The 19955-nt window shown below is 36.0% G+C and overlaps 1 protein-coding gene across 3 annotated transcripts; it reads left to right on the top strand.

Annotated features, from left to right (window-relative positions):
• The first annotated feature begins 569 nt into the window (after positions 1-569).
• Positions 570-19021, top strand: LOC121369200 (LHFPL tetraspan subfamily member 3 protein-like). Of its 3 annotated transcripts, none has more exons than XM_041494122.1 (4): positions 570-1211; positions 6651-6881; positions 7783-7801; positions 13711-13847. In XM_041494122.1, the coding sequence occupies exons 1-3, from the start codon at positions 785-787 to the stop codon at positions 7785-7787; spliced, it is 663 nt and encodes a 220-aa protein (XP_041350056.1). In that variant the 5' UTR covers positions 570-784; the 3' UTR covers positions 7788-7801; positions 13711-13847. The 3 variants fall into 3 exon arrangements, 2 of the variants coding, with proteins under 2 accessions (XP_041350056.1, XP_041350055.1); XR_005957577.1 differs by lacking the exon at positions 7783-7801 and adding an exon at positions 17186-19021 and having other exon boundaries at positions 571-1211; positions 13711-14927; XM_041494121.1 differs by lacking the exon at positions 7783-7801 and having other exon boundaries at positions 571-1211; positions 13711-16762.
• Positions 19022-19955: the final 934 nt, after the last annotated feature.

Below are 19955 nucleotides of genomic sequence, written 5' to 3' on the forward strand. Positions count from 1 at the left end.
AGGCCACCGGTCTACAGGCTGGTAGGTACTGGGTTCGGATCCCAGTCGAGGCATGGGATTTTTAATCCAGATACCGACTCCAAACCCTGAGTGAGTGCTCCGCAAGACTCAATGGGTAGGTGTAAACCACTTGCACCGACCAGTGATCCATAACTGGTTCAATAAAGGCCATGGTTTGTGCTATCCTGCCTGTGGGAAGCGCAAATAAAAGATCCCTTGCTGCTAATCGGAAGAGTAGCCCATGTAGTGTCGACAGCGGGTTTCCTCTCAAAATCTGTGTGGTCCTTAACCATATGTCTGACGCCATATAACCGTAAATAAAATGTGTTGAGTGCGTTGTTAAATAAAACATTTCTTTCTTTCTTTATCGTGATGAACTATGGTCATACAGGAATCACGAATTGAGTTATTAAAAACATCCCGCCAGATTGAGTACACGCTGTTTCCATTTGCGATGCCAGCTCCTGTCGCAAATATACGATATGCAAATTTACCTGAAGCCTCAGTATCGGGACGACACCTTCTATTGACAAACCAGTCGGACCGGTCCCGGCTATTCTTAGCGCAATAGCAGGCGAGAACTCACCGCGAACAGACGACAACGCATACAAATGTAAACTTTCATTTAGGCCTCACCCTGGAAAACTTGACTTTCGAGAAACATTTCTCTCTTTTTTTGGGGTGTATACAGGTAACCCACACCTGTATCAGGTAAGCTAATTTACCTGTGTGTTTTAACGACGATTGTCGTCACAAACTGTCAAAAAATCCACAAAAACAAAACATGGATCACGAGGTGGAATATTCAACCGAACTGACGAAGATCTACCACACCAACTACGTGCGAAATTCTCGAGCTGTTTGTGTGTTGTGGGCAGTCTTCACGATCTGTTTCGCTATTCTCAATATCGTTGCCTTTATCCAACCCCAATGGATTGGAGACACAGGGGAGAGCGACCGGCCTGGGTTTTTCGGACTCTACCAGTTCTGTGTGCTGGGAGCGGTCACCAGCGATTTCACGAGTGAGTTCACGTGCACCGGGGACTTCTTGGAGTTTAACCAGATTCTCAACACCTCGTTCCAGGCGGCGTCCTTCCTCGTGGGGGCATCGGCCCTGCTCTTCATCATCTGCTGCGTCTGCCTCATCCTCTTCCTCTTCCTCAACACCGCCACAGTCCTCCGCATCTGTGGATGGCTTCAGATACTCGGAGGTAATTACTATTGTTTATTAATCATATTCTTAAACATAACATTATTGGGGGTGTCGATGGGAGGCATCTGGGTTAAGACCTCAACACTGCTATAGATCCCAGGAGGTAATTACTAGAATATTAATCCAGTTTCCCAAAATAACCACATTGGGGGTGACCATGGGAGGCATCTGGGTTAGGACCTCAACACTGCTATTGATCCCAGGAGGTAATTACTATAATATTAATCCAGTTCCCCAAAATAACCACACTGAGGGTGACCATGAGAGGCATCTGGGTTAGGACCTCAACACTGCTATTGATCCCAGGAGATAATTACTATAATATTAATCCAGTTCCCCAAAATAACTACATTGAGGGTGACCATGGGAGGCATCTGGATTGGTACTTCCGTCTCTGGATTCAAATTCTTGGAGGTAATTATATTAATTTTAATCATATTCCATCAATAACCAGATTGGTGGTTGTGGTAAGGGGTGGGTGTGGATGACGATGGGAGGTACCTGGATTGATATATCTATGTCTAAATCCTCATTCTGTTCCTCAACACTACTGCAGTCCTCCGAATCTATGGACTGCTTCTGATCCTTGGAGGTAATTATATTAATTATATTTAAAAAGTAACCTTATTGGGTTGACGATGGAAGTTAGCTGGATTGATACATCAACACTGCTATAGTCCTTCGTATCTGTGGATTGATTCAGGTCCTTGGAGGTAATATTACTAGAATATTAACCCTATTTTAAAAAAATAACCTCATTGAAGTTGACCATAAGAGGCATCTGGATTGGTACCTCCATGTCTGAGGGATGGCTTTAAATTATTGGAGGTAATGTTATCAATTTTAATTCTCTTCCAAAAAAACCTGTATTTGGGGTAACGATGGAAGCTTTTAAGGGTATCTGTACTGGTATTTATATGTCTAAATCCAGTTCCTGTTCCTCAACATCACTACAGTCAATCGTGTCTGTGGATGGCTTCAGATCATTGAATGCACTTGTATTGATTTTATTCATATCCCAAATATAACCAAATTAGAGTCACAATGAGAGGTAGCCTATCTGTATTGGTGTTTCTATGTCTAAATCCTTTTTCTATCCTTCAAGACTGCACCAGTCCATCGTAGCTGTGACTGTTTTCAGATCATTTGAGATAATAGTGTTATGTTGTTATTATTAGGACTATTCCAAAAATTACCAAACCTATGTGGAGGTACCTATCTTCATTCTGTTCCCCAACACTGCTATAGTCTTGCTTATCTATGACTGACTTAAGATCCTTAGAGGTAAATACTATTTTTAATATACGTGATAATAATAGGGATATTTCACACACAAAAAACCTATTGAGTTGGAGGTACCTTGAGTGATATTTTTGTGTCTAAATCGTATTCACCAAAACCATTAACTTGTTTGAGCTAAAAATTACATTCGCCTTTCTTTTGGTGCTCAGTATATGTTAATTTCAGTATTTTCCCAGGAAAAACTACACTTGAGTGTCAGTGGAAGGTGAAGGTACCTGGATTGTTATATATATTACATCCATCTGCATTAATCCTGTAGCCCAGTGGCACATCGCTCGATCGATCCTCGTCAGTGGGCCCATTTGGGCTATTTCTCGTTCTTGCCAGTACACCACGACTGGTATATCAAAAGCTGTGGTATGTGCTATCCTGTCCGTGAGACGGTACATATAAAATATCCTATGCTACTAATGGAAAAATGTAGCGGGTTTCCTCTCTAAGACTATTTGTCAAAATTACCTAATGTTTGTCATCCAATAGCCAATGATTAAAAATCGATGTGCTCTAGTTGTGTCTTAAACAAAACAAAACTAACATTGGGGGTGACGATTGGAAGTACAATGTATTTGGATTACCTAAAGACCAAAAGGTGTATCAGTACAATGTAAAGAAAAGCTATCAGAATAAAATATTTACTTCACTTTTACTTCACTTTTACTATAAAACCTAATACCATAGCTACATAGCCCCCCGCCCTCCGCGCGCGCGCACGCACACGCACGCACACGCACGCACACACACACACACACACACACACACACACACACTCGGAATTACGTATCCGTATTTAGTATCTCTTGAATACTTGTAACTGGAAGTGGGACGTAATGATGTATGCCTAAACAATACGTGTTAAAAAACAACAGAAGCAGCTATTTTCATTTACGCACAGCTTAAATAGTTTGTTGAATTTCCCCTTAATTTGGGGTCTGTTTGTTTTTAGTTTCCATGGACTATAAGAGTAGAATGGCTCTTATTGTTTTCGAGATGTTTAAGGATTATCTTTTTCTGGCGCACTAGCAAACAAAAGCCATTATCTTAACGATGACGTTCTCTCATCAGACGTGAATCGTGTGCAAGTCTAAGGATCAGGTCAGGGTTTATAGCGCTGCACATATTTGACTGTCTATATATTTAAGTGTCTATATAAATTAATAAATACTACTATTAAAGGGACATTCCTGAGTTTGCTGCATTGTAAGATGTTTCTGACTAATAAAATATTTCTACGATTAAACTTACATATTAAATATATTTTCTGGTGTAGAATATCGGTGTCTGTATATTCAATGTGTTTCTGGTCGTCTTAATATTTGTAAAAAGCTCAAACTGGATTTTGTCTTATTTTTGGAAATAAAATGAAATTTAACCTTGTACAAATATTAGAACGATCAGAAACACGTTTAATATACAGCCACTAATATTTTATGCAGATATGTAATTACAATCGTAAAAAAAAAATCTTTATTAGTCAATAGCATCTTAAAAGTGCAGCAAACTCAGGAATGTCCCTTTAATGAAGAGGATAATGTAACTGTCACGAACAGCAAATGAGAATTATAAGGAATAAGTGTTTAGCTAGTGTTATCACTCAAAGACAGCAGTGCTGTGAGTCACAATCACAAACTAATGTAATTTCAATTCCATTTCCGTCCTTATATGTTTCCCTATTTGAATCAGTGCCCCGCGAATGATACATCAAAGGCCTTGGTATGTTCTGTCCTGTGTGAGATGGTGAATATAAAAGATACCTTGTTGCTTTATCGGTAGGAGTTGCCTGTGTACCGGCAGCGAATTTCCTCCTTTCATCGACCAAGTATCAAAATAACCATGGTAGACACCAAATGGTCGTAGTTTAAATTGTAGTGAGGTGCCGTTTTCTAGTTTGCTATACGACAGTAGACACTTTTTTCTTTCTTTTTTACCATTCCCTGTTACAAAGGCCTACCCCCTGCCCAAGGCGTAGACACACATTTGCTTATTGCATTGTTTCTGTCATCGGTGGCGACAGTAAATGCGAACTCATGGTTTGTTCCTTTTATTACACGTGTACTATATACTTTCGTAGTCACTTTGTCACCCTCCCCCCCCCCACCCCCCCCCCCCAATTCCATAAATGGATATAAATTGTAGTACGTCTGTTCGTTTGAATAATACAAAACATAGAAACAAATATTTAAAAAAAAATCCTATTTAATAATCCTCTTTGTTTATATATTGCCATTGTTGTTGTCGTTGTTAGCTTTCATCAGTTATATTTTCTTGTTTTTCAAAAGGATAGAAATTTTAACTTCTTGCTATTGACATTTTCTCCAAAAGTGGGCCCATATATACCGTTTATAAGCACAAAATCAGTGGTTTATCGACAAATATGTATCTAATATTGAACACAATTTTGCTGTGACGTATAAGCTGTTGTGATAGTTCTGATATCCCAATACATGTAATGCTGCTTTCGGCATATTGATCACACCCAATACAAATGGTGAAAACCAAAGAATCCTGTCACGGTGTTATCGACTAACTGATTTATTTCTACAGACGACCGAATCAAACAAATAAAACGTCGTAAATCTGAAGGATAAAAAACAAACTGTTGCAATAATCAAAAATGTATCTCTGCACAGGGCAGAGTTCAAGTAGTTTTCACAAGGTCGTAACTGCTACCATATCACATAAATTACTTCCATGTGCTTTGTACGTGGACTGACACTCCCTAGGACGATAATCACCCCATTAGGTTTCCTTTGCATTAAAAACAACAAGACTTTGAGCAATATATTATTAGTTGTATAGTAATGGGTGTTAAAGCCGTTTACCCTAGCTGTTAGGCAGTGTAAACTATTAAAGGTTTTTTTTGGGGTGGGGGGGGGGGGGGGGGGTGGGGGTCTCCAGTATAAACATATTACTTATTACTGAGTACTGAGCGACAAAACCGTAACACAAGATCAGGGCCATGAATCTCCATCCAGTGCCTCGTCTATACTAGGACAGTCACTCTTGAGAAAATTGCATCTTTCTTGCACTGCCACAAAGAGGATTGCCACTACCAGACTAGTTTACTAAATCAAACCCTGTACCGGATAGACTTATCAGAATAAGTATAGTTATGATGACACGCACTCATAAATCAGTGTCATAAGAGTGATGATATCGGGTGTTCACGAAAGGTGAGCATATCCTGCCCCACCAGTGACACCCGTCCTGAGTACTGCCACCACAGTTGTCAAGTCTGTCACTTCATCGAAAACGATAAAAAAAAAAAAAAAAAAAAAAAAGTGCAAAAGTTTGACCAAAGAGATAAAAAAAAAACATACATAAGTTCAAAATATAGAATAGCATCAACCATCATTTTGGTTAGTGATACATCATATTTAGTAGATTATAGCATCCAAACGTTTTGAATGCCCTCAGTTTTGGCAAACTTAGTCGTTTTGGTCATCAAGGTGTTTGTGATAGAGCTCTCAAAATTAATTTGAATAATTTTTAAAAAAAAGGAACGTATCTTTGAATCTAGGGTCATGATACCTGCAAGCTTGTTGTATGTAGTTTCTTATATTTATTTATGTTGCTACTTTTATTGACAGTTTAAAATAATCCATAACGTTTGTTGATGGGAAGAACATTGTTGTCTTTAAACAATTTAATATGGGTTGGTTAATACCAGTGTAGTACTGTATTATATTTCAAATTTCTTTAATGGCGATGATTTTTAACTTTCTTTGAGGTAAGTAATATTTAAAACGGTACAGTACAACGCAAAGAGCCTGTCCATCTCTCCCTTTGCACCCCGCTGTACAGTGCATTTAACATATCATTTAATAAACATTCATTTCCTTTCTTTCTTGCAGCTATATTCATGGCGATTGCGTGTATCGTCTACCCGAACGGCTGGGACGACCCCCAGGTGGTGTCCATCTGTAATAGCCAGACGTACATCCTGGTCATTTGACATATCGTTTAATAAACATTCCTTTCTTTTCTTTGTTCCAGCTATATTCATGGCGATTGCGTGTATCGTGTACTCGAACGGCTGGGACGACCCCCAGGTGGTGTCCATCTGTAATAGCCAGACGTACATCCTGGTCATTTGACATATCGTTTAATAAACATTCTTTTCTTTTCTTTGTTCCAGCTATATTCATGGCGATTGCGTGTATCGTGTACCCGAACGGCTGGGACGACCCCCAGGTGGTGTCCATCTGTAATAGCCAGACGTACGGCATTGGGTCGTGTGGAATACGCTGGGCCTACATCCTGGCCATCGTCCTTATCTTCGACGCCTTCATCCTAGCAACTCTCGCCTTCATCCTGGCAGCCAAACAGGCCAAGCTGCTGCCCGAGGTGTACGGCAAGAAGGAGAAATGTAAGAATTGAGAATTTGCTCTTCAGGTTTTTTTAATACATAGTGTATAAAAGGGTTTTGTCCTGTGTTTAAATCGCACCATAACACCATCATAAACACCACTGCTACACCATCATCGTCATCGTCATCATCATTGTCAGCAGCAGTAACATCACCACTATCACCATCATCAGCGTCATTATCATCACCATCATCATCACCATTATTATTAACACAATCATTATTATCATCATCATTATCACCAATATCACCATCATCATAAAGATTGTCGTCATCATTATCATCATCATTAAATTCTATACTATAAAACAAAATGTTAAAGCAATCTATACAAAATATTCAGATTTTTACAATGTTAGAACAGTCTAACACCTGTAGGTAAGGGAAGCATTTGACTATAATCTAGCTACAGTTATGTTTACTAGTCTTAGTTTACGTTAGTAAAGTCGTACGGCTAAAATTGTTAATTTATATATTTCGGGAGGTATTGTATGCTGTTTTGCCTCGGTGGCGTAGTGGTTAAGCCATCGGACTACAGGCTGGTAGGTACAGGTTCGCAGCCCGGTACCGGCTCCAACCCAGAGCGAGTTCTTAAGGGCTCAATGGGTAGGTGTAAGGCCACTACACCCTCTTCTCTCTCACTAACTACTAACCAACTAACAATTAACCTACTGTCCTGGACAGACAGCCCAGATAGCTGAGGTGTGTGCCCAGGACAGCGTGCTTGAACCTTAATTGGATATAAGCACGAAAATAAGTTGAAATGAATGAAATGTTGTACATTTTTCCAAGAACTAGTTCAAAGACTGATACCTCAAATGTATATTTATTGTTTTATTCAAGGTATTCTTTATGGCATGTACGTAGTTCATTTTCATTTATTGGTGTAATTATCTTTCAGCTTAACCGACCAACAGAAGGTATTTTGATGTGTAACAGTAGACTAACATATTTTTATTTACAATTTTTATTTATTTTAACGTAGAGTATACGGCGTTTGGGCGGATTGCAAAACAAGATAGTTGATGTTGGTAGGTTTTACTATGAACTAGATAAAGGAGCTAAATACAAACCAAACAAACGATACGTATCTTTAGAAATTGTGAATATTAAAACGATTTTTGTCTGTGGAAATATGTTCTGTACTGTATGATCATCAAATTCTGTATCGCGTACCTTAATTAGGAAGGTTATAAATAAATAAATTTGCTTTTGATAGACGTCGGAAGCAGGGTGGTGCGGGGTGGGGTGGGGTGGGGTAAGCAGGCAAAAGACAATGAACACAGTTTAAATGGGAATTGATATATAACTGCACTGTCATCGACCCCCAACTCTGCCAATTGCCGCCATCTTCTAATGACACGGCGGTTAAATATTATTTTTGAGCCGCGAATACTCCATACCGCTTCATTCTTTGTTATGAAACTTGGCTTGACATTAAATCCTAAAAAAAACCCAAATATTGTTGCCATGATATGTACCAAAATTGAGTCACTGTAACCTTCCTGAAAAACAATATTTATGCCATGATATGTACCAAAATTGAGTCACTGTAACCTTCCTGAAAAACAATATTTATGCCATGATATGTACCAAAATTGAGTCACTGTAACCTGGCTTTCACAATCTTGCAAAGCATGTGGATGTTGGTGGTATAGAGAGTATGACGTTAATCGATTAACTTATTATTATTTGCAATCCGACCATATCGTCGTTATAGTTTGAATTATCCTCTGCACTAAACTATCAGAGGGACATTTGATTGGTACGACAAAAGATTGCGTCCAGCCAATCATATGATTCTTTATCAGTTTTAGTCAACGGATATTCTGACAGCATAATGTTTTTGTTCTGTTTTTAATTAATGTTTTTGTTTCGTTCTCTAATTAATGTTTGTGTTTTCTACTTAAGTGTTCGTCTAACATACACTCTTTTTAATTGTTCTAATTAATAACAACCAAACTGTACTAATTTGCTTTAATTGTGTATATGTTTCATTAAGCTAATACTAAAACCTCTTTGTTTTCAGTTTTAACCGTGACCTGTATAACTTAGCTAAAACAAACACTATATAATTTAGCTTATATAGAGTACATGTGTATCCAATCGTGTATCATGTGTGTATCTTAAAACACTTTGTCTAATCTGTTGCTTTTTATGTTGTTTTGTTGCATATTGTTATTGTTTATGTCTAGGCTGCATTTTCGTAACAATTGGAATATATACCACAGTATATGGTTTAAAAAACACACTATTTTTCGTTGCATCTAAAATATTGTAGTAGCGTGTTTTTTGAAGGAATACAAAAAGCTGCTTTAGAGTTCAAACGTCAGTCGTTATTCATGACAACATTGTGGTATGATGGACGAAACGTCAGTCGTTATTCATGACAACATTGTGGTATGATGGACGAAACGTCAGTCGTTATTCATGACAACATTATGGTATGATGGACGAAACGGTTGCAGATACCCAATATGGGATCCGGGTTTACAATGTCTTCAAAATATAAAACAATATTCCAAAGTCACTTTTAAAACTAATTTAGACAACAGTCAAACACATCTGAAGTTAATCTAATTAAAATTAGCTCCACTGGTTAATTACTATTGGTAGCGCAAATTTTAATCAAATTGATCTGCTAACCCGCTGAAGACAAAAGAGAAAAAGTTTTGTTTTATTTAACGACGCCGCTAGAGCACATTGATTTTTTATCTTATCATCGGCTATTGGACGTCAAACATATGGTCATTCTGACACTGTTTTTAGAGGAAACCCGCTGTCGCCACATAGGCTACTCTTTTTACGACAGGCAGCAAGGGATCTTTTATTTGCGCTTCCCACAGGCAGGATAGCACAAACCATGGCCTTTGTTGAACCAGTTATGGATCACTGGTCGGTGCAAGTGGTTTACACCTACCCATTGAGCCTTGCGGAGCACTCACTCAGGGTTTGGAGTCGGTATCTCGATTAAAAATCCCATGCCTCGACTGGGATCCGAACCCAGTACCTACCAGCCTGTAGACCGATGGCCTGCCACGACGCCACCGAGGCCGGTACAAAAGAGAAAGATAGCTCATGACAAAATAAAGGGCGTGTGATCATGTGCAATGTGTGGTTTACTCATGCATGCTTGTGCTGTCATGACTTGCCTAAAATCGATTCAAATCAATGCTATTTAAAATACGTTAAAAAAAACTACTTTCTTAAAATTTTAATAATATATACAAAACACAAAACTAAAGCCTACCACTTTATTTTTATTATTACATTGTATTATTATTATTATTATTATTATTATTTAATTATCATACTTGTTTTCTTTTATTTGTACACGTATTTGCATTATCATGTTCTTACTTTTTTTTATTTGTACTTAGATTTTGGGATGGGGATATCGTTTTTAACAAGTTTAAATGTACTTGTTATGTTATACCACATACTTATTTTTAAATGCTATTAATGTGTGTTTCAAACCCCCATCTGTTTCCTCTTTGGTAAAGTATAATTGCAACAACACTGTCAACAGAACATGCATATGTATTTCGTTTCTACATTCTAAGTATTATACGTAATCACATTCACTCGCTACATAGCTGCACACAAATGGTAAACATGTTTAACAACTATACTGTTGGGCTTATTTCAAAACCGAAAATGAAATGTCATCTCAAACATTGTTATTTTGTTCTCCAAATTCTACGCGAAATCGCGTTTGAGATTATAAAAAAATAAATGTTTTCTGGGAATCACACATATACACACCCCTGCGCGTGCTGTAACCTCATCGTGGTGCAGGGGTGTAACATTCTCTTTGAGAATGGCCAATACAGCACAAATTGAAGTTTACAGTAAAATTCGGTGTCCGTAAAATTCTGTGATATTTGTATTTGTATTTTTGCACAGTTCTTTACACTGTTTTTGTTTAAACCTTGAATTTTTATATTGATGTTGATCATCACTTTATTTATTTGTATTACCATAGTTTGACACCCAATAGCCGATGTATTTTTCGTGCTGGGGTGTCGTTAAACATTCATTCATTCATTCATATACACACGCGCGCGTGCAAAATTATGTCTAGCGTGGGTGTCTTTTTTGTTTTTCTTTTTCTCACTTATCTCCATGTTTTGAAGATGACATGCGTATCACAGCTAGTGTATGTACAAAGAAGCTGCCAGGTTAGGCAGGACATTCTATTACTGGGACATTTCTCATTGGCATCCTCGTCATAACTGCGCTAAATCCTGCGTGTTTGAGCGAGACTCGCCACGTCAGGAGTGGCCACTGAGTCAACATGGAAAGGTTAGACAGACAAAAACACCACGTACCACAGCGACATGTATTCAGTTCAAACCCAAGTTCGTATACATCGTCTACTTTCAACACAGGGTCGTAACTATAGAACGATGGGGTCAGTCCCCCCACACTTAAATAAAAGTCTACAACTCCCCCCAAAATGCACCCCTCTAAAGAATAAAAAATAACAAAAGATGCCATTGTAGTTTAGAAGTGTCCTTTTATATCTAATATTGCCTGCATCACAAGGTCGTAACTATAGAGCGATACGGCCAGTTCTAAAAAAAAAAAAAAAAAACCCACAAAAAAAACCCCACCCCAAAAACAAACAAAATAATTACAACCCCAACCCCACTTTCCACTAAAACCCCCACAAACAAATAAACAAACAAAAATCACCAAAAAACAAACGATGCCATTTTAGTTTACAAGGTCCCTTTGAACTGAACAAATCCTTGTATTGCCAATGACTGATCCAGAAAATCCATTTAGGGGGTCCCAACGAAACGTTCCCGAAGGAATTTTTCGGATTCTCGAACGTAAAATCGCAAAATGTAGGCAGGAAGGGGCTGGGGTCCCCTTAGTCCCACCACTGATTGCTGTACCCCGATTCCTTTTTACACACCCTCCCATGTTTGTTTGTGGTTTGGGCTGGCTCTGTCACATGTTTTAATGCGCATTTAAGTTTGCATTGTCTTAGCTTAAAATGTAATTAGTCATCGACTTTCATCCTTTTATAGTTTTGAAACGAATATTAGAAAATGTTGCATGCTTTACAAATATACGTTAACAACACATTAAAGCAGATGGCTGTGCCCATAATCGTAAATTCCGTCAACTATTAATTTAAGTCTCAAACTAACATACATTAAATTAATCACATGACAGACAGTTATATTCTCCTCCATCTGTGTGCACCCATTATGAATTATTTCTGTAAGCCATCTTGTTACCCACCGCCCCAAGATTCACAGTTCCTTGAGATTCTGACTAAACATGTTTATGAATGAATATTTTATTTGTGTATGTAATAAACATTTTATTTAATGTTTTACATTAGAACATAAGTGAACTGTTATAACTAAATGTAGGGTTTAGACTGGGAAGAATTTTTGTTTTTGTCAATTGTCAGATATGTTGTTTATTTCTTAAAGTATTAAAAAAAGAGTCAATTTTAAACAAAATTGTATTAGTTAAATATTATATTAAATAGTCATTTTGTATTTAAAGAAAAATAACAAGTGGTTAATTTGGCATGGGCAGGGTCAGCTCTGAACATTAAATTAAATATATATTCGGACCACTATCAAACGAGTTCACAAACATCAAAGACTTACTGGGAGATTGTCATCTTGTTTCGTTGCTCGTGTTATGTCTGTTTGTATATTGGCTCGTTGGAATTTTAGCATGTATGTTTGAACAGGAATTTTTGTCCGTGCTAGTCATTCTTTTGCCTAAGAATGTTACACTGCGGTGTTAAGTTCCTGTGTAGTTTTTTTTTTATTCTGTACATTTTGGTGCACAAAGGGCGGATAGACAATTATGAGACATTTTGTAAAACACCAGACGCCACAATAACAGTTGGTGTTGTCGTACAAATGGATTTAACTAATTGGTATCCTTTCTTACTATCAATTTAAATTATTTAAATTATTACATGTATTCTATGTTATTCCTAGAATATTATGTTTAAAAAAGTAATAATATCTGTAATGCTAGGTCAAGACTACCAGATGTCACGACAAAGTTGGCCAATTTTCTGCTCTCACGACTTCTTCGACTGTCCAGTCTGAACGCTTTTACAACTCGGTCGTCGTATAATCAATCAGTTGTTAATCTGAGCGCACCCATTGTGCATCGGGAGTTGTGGCAATTACAGCCCAATCGTCGAGTAGGCCAACATCGTTGCGACAGTTGACAGTTTGAGGCTAGCATTACTAAAACATAATCGAGAAAGTGTAAAGTAATTTCCTTTAGTTGTACATTAGAACCAACTCTAAAAACCTGTCCTTTGTTTCATCATGTCTATGTTTATTTGTATGAGATGGAGATAACCATATCAATTGCTTGTTTGATATCTATGTAAAATTATACATGCATGTATAAGCCTAGTTGTTCTGCCAAAATCAATTAAAATATCCTTTATTATGGTTGACGTAACCCAGTCGTATGCATAAAGCATTATGGGCCGAATTTAGAAAGCCTTTTTTATTTATTTTTTAACACGCGAGTAACTACGTACGTTGATAATGCTTAAATATGGACAGCAAAACCGTATTGCAATAGCAAAATCGTATCTATGCGCAAGGCAGAGTCGAATAGTAAGGCAAAGTCGTGATTGCTCCCATGGTCCATGATCAGGCGCTCATTCTTGCCACTGTGTTAAACACCTGTGTTTCAGAAAAACAGACTTCATATATACGGCCCTGTCTGTTTTTTGTAGTCATCTCGTGGTGTTTAGTTTTATGAAAAAAAAACAAAAAACAAACAAACCCAACTCTTCAATTTTCTTTTTTCCTTCTTCTTTCAGCTGAACTGAACGGGTTTGCGAGCGACACGATGTCGAAGAGATCCGGGTACCCACTGTCTGATGATCGCTATTCGGAATATTCTCACAGATCGGAAAAATCAAAAAGATCCACCCATTCTCATTCCAGTAGAATCGCTTAGAACTCATTGTAAAAACATGAAAACAAATTACAATACATTATTTACACAGGCCAACACAAGTGATACTTCTAATGGAGTAACATACAATATGTTTTACAGGTAATGCTTGTACAGGTATTGTTGGTAAAATGTGTTAAGGTAATAGTTGAACAGGTTTTGAACGTAATTTACTTTTACAGGTATTGAAGGTAACCCGTGTACATGTGTCAAAGGTAATGGGTGTACACGTATTTCATGAACATGTAATACCGATAACATTTGTACAGGTAGGATTTGCGCAGATATCACAGGTAACTCCTTGTGCATACCAAATGTGATATTTTTACAGCTACCAATTTAATATTTACACAGGTATCATAATCCCTGATATCAAGGGTAATACTTGTACAGGCAGGCGGGGATGGGGCTGGGGTGGGGCTTGATAACTGAATAAAAACAATTATTGGTAGTAGATCTTAAGGGAGGGAACTGTATTTGAGGACATCTATATTTCAAAATTTTACGGTGGAGCATATCCCCGAACCCCCTAGAAACTTTGCTTTACGCCCTCGATCTTAGTCATCCCCCCTCCCCTCCCACAATGTCTACTTGCTTCCGCCGTGTCTGACGGTTATTAAATGCAATACATTTGCAAGTATCACAGGATAAAAAATGTTGTTAGAAAGTTTACACAGATTTGTATAAATTGTTTATTATTTTTGTATTATATTATATTAAAAGGCCTGGAATTAAAATGCGGTTACAATGTGTATTTATATATTTGGAAGGTTTGTTTTTATATATAAACAAAATGCACTACTAATATATCCAGTAATAACTTGGAGGGGGGGGGGGGGGATGTAAAAATAGTTCTGCTTCGCAATAATACATATTTTTTATAATGTGATAAGCCACCTTCATAGTTGCAACCAGAAATTTTGACAGTGCCTTAATACCATCAAATTACCAACATGTCTACAATATGGATACAGCATATACACTCACTAACTAAGAGTATTTATAATGAAAGATGATCAAAGCGGAATTATATATTTTGTGTCGAGTCGTCCTTTTGAAAATATTCGAAGTATAATTAAGGTTGAAATTTATTTCTTCATGTACGTAGAAAAGTTACGCTGCTAACCATCGATGTACCTGCTCTACAGGTAAGCCCATATTCCTTGGGGTTACCACACCTATAGCAGCTAGTTGTTTACCGTCTGGCGTTGGCGCCGAGTCATTGGTAAACATTGCACAGGTGAGCTAAGGTACAAATCGGTATTTTTTTTACCACTGTCGAAGTCTCATTTACCTCCTAGGTTATCTTTTCCATAGCGTTTACGGTTTACATATAAATCGTAATAAAAAAAAATTGAAAACATTAACATTTTCACGGTCTTCAAAATAATTATATTGCTGTGTAGATACGCATTTTAAAAAATACCTCAATAAGCCAGTCCTTTTTTTCACGGATAATAATTAAAGACTTAAGAAAGGATTTTTTTTAAATTGTAGATCCGATACGTTAATATTTGTTTTGTTACAGATTGTTTGTGGAAGCAAACTTGAGCATCTGTAATAACTACATATTATTAAAAAAAAAAAAAAATTCTAGTGACCATTTTTTTTTTTTACATCATTTTTCATTAAAAACATACTGCTGATATACTACAAATTAAATAATTAGTGATTTGTTTTAGATATTCAGACAACGTCTATACATAAACAAAGAAAAGATAGTTTAGTTTAAACAAGATTTTATTTCTGTTAATATTAACAGATGGGATTGGTCAACAGGCGTAGACAATATAAAGACCTTTCTCTACATTATACAATAGAAGTAATGTACAATTTGTTAACACGGACATCTACAAACATCTATTATGGGAAAAAAAATAAGAAAGGAAAAAAAATATTTGTCATGTTTACAGAAGCTGACAAAATTATTGCATTTTGTGTTGAAAAGATGAGGGAAATGGTTGTTCATTTTCTGTTATTTTTGTCATTTTATTGTTTGTTTTCAACTAAATTATCTGAAGCCCCGTTTTAATATTTGTATGTAGCGTTTTGTTGTGTGCTTTTCCATGTATTGTGTTTTAGACAAGACATAACAAAGGAAGAGTTTTGATGAAATGTCCATAAATGTATGATGCATGCTAGATACAAATACACATGTAGGTATACACATGTACAAATAATGTAATCCAGAATACAACAATTCAGCAGCTTCTTTTTTTTCAGTTTAACTCACTATTTCATGATCCAAAAAATCAGGATCCAACAAATCTTTTTTCTAGGCAGTAAGTTCTTTCTAGACGCCGCTTAATCATCATTTGTGATTGGTCTTTACGATTTTGAAAACGTTCTCGAAGCAACCAATCCGATTTATCCTTTTTGTCATGTTGTACATATGTATATATATATGAGTAGTTTCTTTATTTAGAACCACCAATATATGAACATATCATAATTCATATGGTTTGTATATATACATGTAGTTAATATTTTGTAGATAAATATAAATTCTTACTGTTGAGATATAGATGATTGCGACTGTAAATATTTTTTTTTTTTTTTCATATCTTAAAAATCGCTTTATTACAAATTATATTTCATTTTTATTTTAATTTCTTTAAATGACCCACAAGCCAATATTTTTGTTCGTGCTGTGGTGTTGTCAAATATCCTTCTTCTTTTTTTAAAGTAAAAAAGATAATATTCTTTAATTTTTATGTCATAACGATGACGTAAGATAAATATATAGTAATATAATAAATACAAAATGTCATGTTTGTAAATGACATTATGTATTGAAGTTTGCAATGGCGAATTTATGTGATGATACATTGTATATTATGGTTTATGGCACCAAAGGATGCGTTTTGATACATTTGTTTTGACTTCTCGCAAATAAATTCAACTGTTTAAAATAGCGTTGTTTTGTTTTGTATTTATTTATGCAAAGGTGATGTTTTACAATACTAAATATAACTCAACCCTATCAGAGGCGGATCTAGGTGGGGGGGGGGACATGGGTCCGAGGCCCCCCCCCCCCTAAGTTTTGCGATAGTTATAATTTTATTATATATTAGTTTTCATTATTTTACGATCCCCCTACAAACCTCCCCCAAAGTTCCTTTGGCATTCCACCTCATGTCACTGCCCCCCCCCCCCCCCCACCCCTAAATGGATTTTATGGATCCGCCACTGCCTATGTAAGTTGAACAAATGAAATATATATTGGATGTGTTGAATCAGGTATTTGCTTTTTATTTGAAACGTACGGTAGGAACCCGTCGTAAGTAGGCCCACAGCCAACATTTGCAAAATCTGTTTCCATCCTAAGTATAATTAAGGTTGAAATTTATTTCTTCATGTACGTAGAAAAGTTACGCTGCTAACCATCGATGTACCTGCTCTACAGGTAAGCCCATATTCCTTGGGGTTACCACACCTATAGCAGCTAGTTGTTTACCGTCTGGCGTTGGCGCCGAGTCATTGGTAAACATTGCACAGGTGAGCTAAGGTACAAATCGGTATTTTTTTTTACCACTGTCGAAGTCTCATTTACCTCCTAGGTTATCTTTTCCATAGCGTTTACGGTTTACATATAAATCGTAATAAAAAAAAATTGAAAACATTAACATTTTCACGGTCTTCAAAATAATTATATTGCTGTGTAGATACGCATTTTAAAAAATACCTCAATAAGCCAGTCCTTTTTTCACGGATAATAATTAAAGACTTAAGAAAGGATTTTTTTTAAATTGTAGATCCGATACGTTAATATTTGTTTTGTTACAGATTGTTTGTGGAAGCAAACTTGAGCATCTGTAATAACTACATATTATTAAAAAAAAAAAAAAATTCTAGTGACCATTTTTTTTTTTTACATCATTTTTCATTAAAAACATACTGCTGATATACTACAAATTAAATAATTAGTGATTTGTTTTAGATATTCAGACAACGTCTATACATAAACAAAGAAAAGATAGTTTAGTTTAAACAAGATTTTATTTCTGTTAATATTAACAGATGGGATTGGTCAACAGGCGTAGACAATATAAAGACCTTTCTCTACATTATACAATAGAAGTAATGTACAATTGTTAACACGGACATCTACAAACATCTATTATGGGAAAAAAAATAAGAAAGGAAAAAAAATATTTGTCATGTTTACAGAAGCTGACAAAATTATTGCATTTTGTGTTGAAAAGATGAGGGAAATGGTTGTTCATTTTCTGTTATTTTTGTCATTTTATTGTTTGTTTTCAACTAAATTATCTGAAGCCCCGTTTTAATATTTGTATGTAGCGTTTTGTTGTGTGCTTTTCCATGTATTGTGTTTTAGACAAGACATAACAAAGGAAGAGTTTTGATGAAATGTCCATAAATGTATGATGCATGCTAGATACAAATACACATGTAGGTATACACATGTACAAATAATGTAATCCAGAATACAACAATTCAGCAGCTTCTTTTTTTTCAGTTTAACTCACTATTTCATGATCCAAAAAATCAGGATCCAACAAATCTTTTTTCTAGGCAGTAAGTTCTTTCTAGACGCCGCTTAATCATCATTTGTGATTGGTCTTTACGATTTTGAAAACGTTCTCGAAGCAACCAATCCGATTTATCCTTTTTGTCATGTTGTACATATGTATATATATATGAGTAGTTTCTTTATTTAGAACCACCAATATATGAACATATCATAATTCATATGGTTTGTATATATACATGTAGTTAATATTTTGTAGATAAATATAAATTCTTACTGTTGAGATATAGATGATTGCGACTGTAAATATATTTTTTTTTTTTTTTCATATCTTAAAAATCGCTTTATTACAAATTATATTTCATTTTTATTTTAATTTCTTTAAATGACCCACAAGCCAATATTTTTGTTCGTGCTGTGGTGTTGTCAAATATCCTTCTTCTTTTTTTAAAGTAAAAAAGATAATATTCTTTAATTTTTATGTCATAACGATGACGTAAGATAAATATATAGTAATATAATAAATACAAAATGTCATGTTTGTAAATGACATTATGTATTGAAGTTTGCAATGGCGAATTTATGTGATGATACATTGTATATTATGGTTTATGGCACCAAAGGATGCGTTTTGATACATTTGTTTTGACTTCTCGCAAATAAATTCAACTGTTTAAAATAGCGTTGTTTTGTTTTGTATTTATTTATGCAAAGGTGATGTTTTACAATACTAAATATAACTCAACCCTATCAGAGGCGGATCTAGGTGGGGGGGGGGGACATGGGTCCGAGGCCCCCCCCCCCTAAGTTTTGCGATAGTTATAATTTTATTATATATTAGTTTTCATTATTTTACGATCCCCCTACAAACCTCCCCCAAAGTTCCTTTGGCATTCCACCTCATGTCACTGCCCCCCCCCCACCCCTAAATGGATTTTATGGATCCGCCACTGCCTATGTAAGTTGAACAAATGAAATATATATTGGATGTGTTGAATCAGGTATTTGCTTTTTATTTGAAACGTACGGTAGGAACCCGTCGTAAGTAGGCCCACAGCCAACATTTGCAAAATCTGTTTCCATCCTAAGTATAATTAAGGTTGAAATTTATTTCTTCATGTACGTAGAAAAGTTACGCTGCTAACCATCGATGTACCTGCTCTACAGGTAAGCCCATATTCCTTGGGGTTACCACACCTATAGCAGCTAGTTGTTTACCGTCTGGCGTTGGCGCCGAGTCATTGGTAAACATTGCACAGGTGAGCTAAGGTACAAATCGGTATTTTTTTTACCACTGTCGAAGTCTCATTTACCTCCTAGGTTATCTTTTCCATAGCGTTTACGGTTTACATATAAATCGTAATAAAAAAAAATTGAAAACATTAACATTTTCACGGTCTTCAAAATAATTATATTGCTGTGTAGATACGCATTTTAAAAAATACCTCAATAAGCCAGTCCTTTTTTTCACGGATAATAATTAAAGACTTAAGAAAGGATTTTTTTTAAATTGTAGATCCGATACGTTAATATTTGTTTTGTTACAGATTGTTTGTGGAAGCAAACTTGAGCATCTGTAATAACTACATATTATTAAAAAAAAAAAAAAATTCTAG

The sequence above is a fragment of the Gigantopelta aegis genome, chromosome 3 (genome assembly GCF_016097555.1).
Source record: "Gigantopelta aegis isolate Gae_Host chromosome 3, Gae_host_genome, whole genome shotgun sequence".
In the NCBI taxonomy this organism is placed as follows: Eukaryota; Metazoa; Mollusca; class Gastropoda; order Neomphalida; family Peltospiridae; genus Gigantopelta; species Gigantopelta aegis.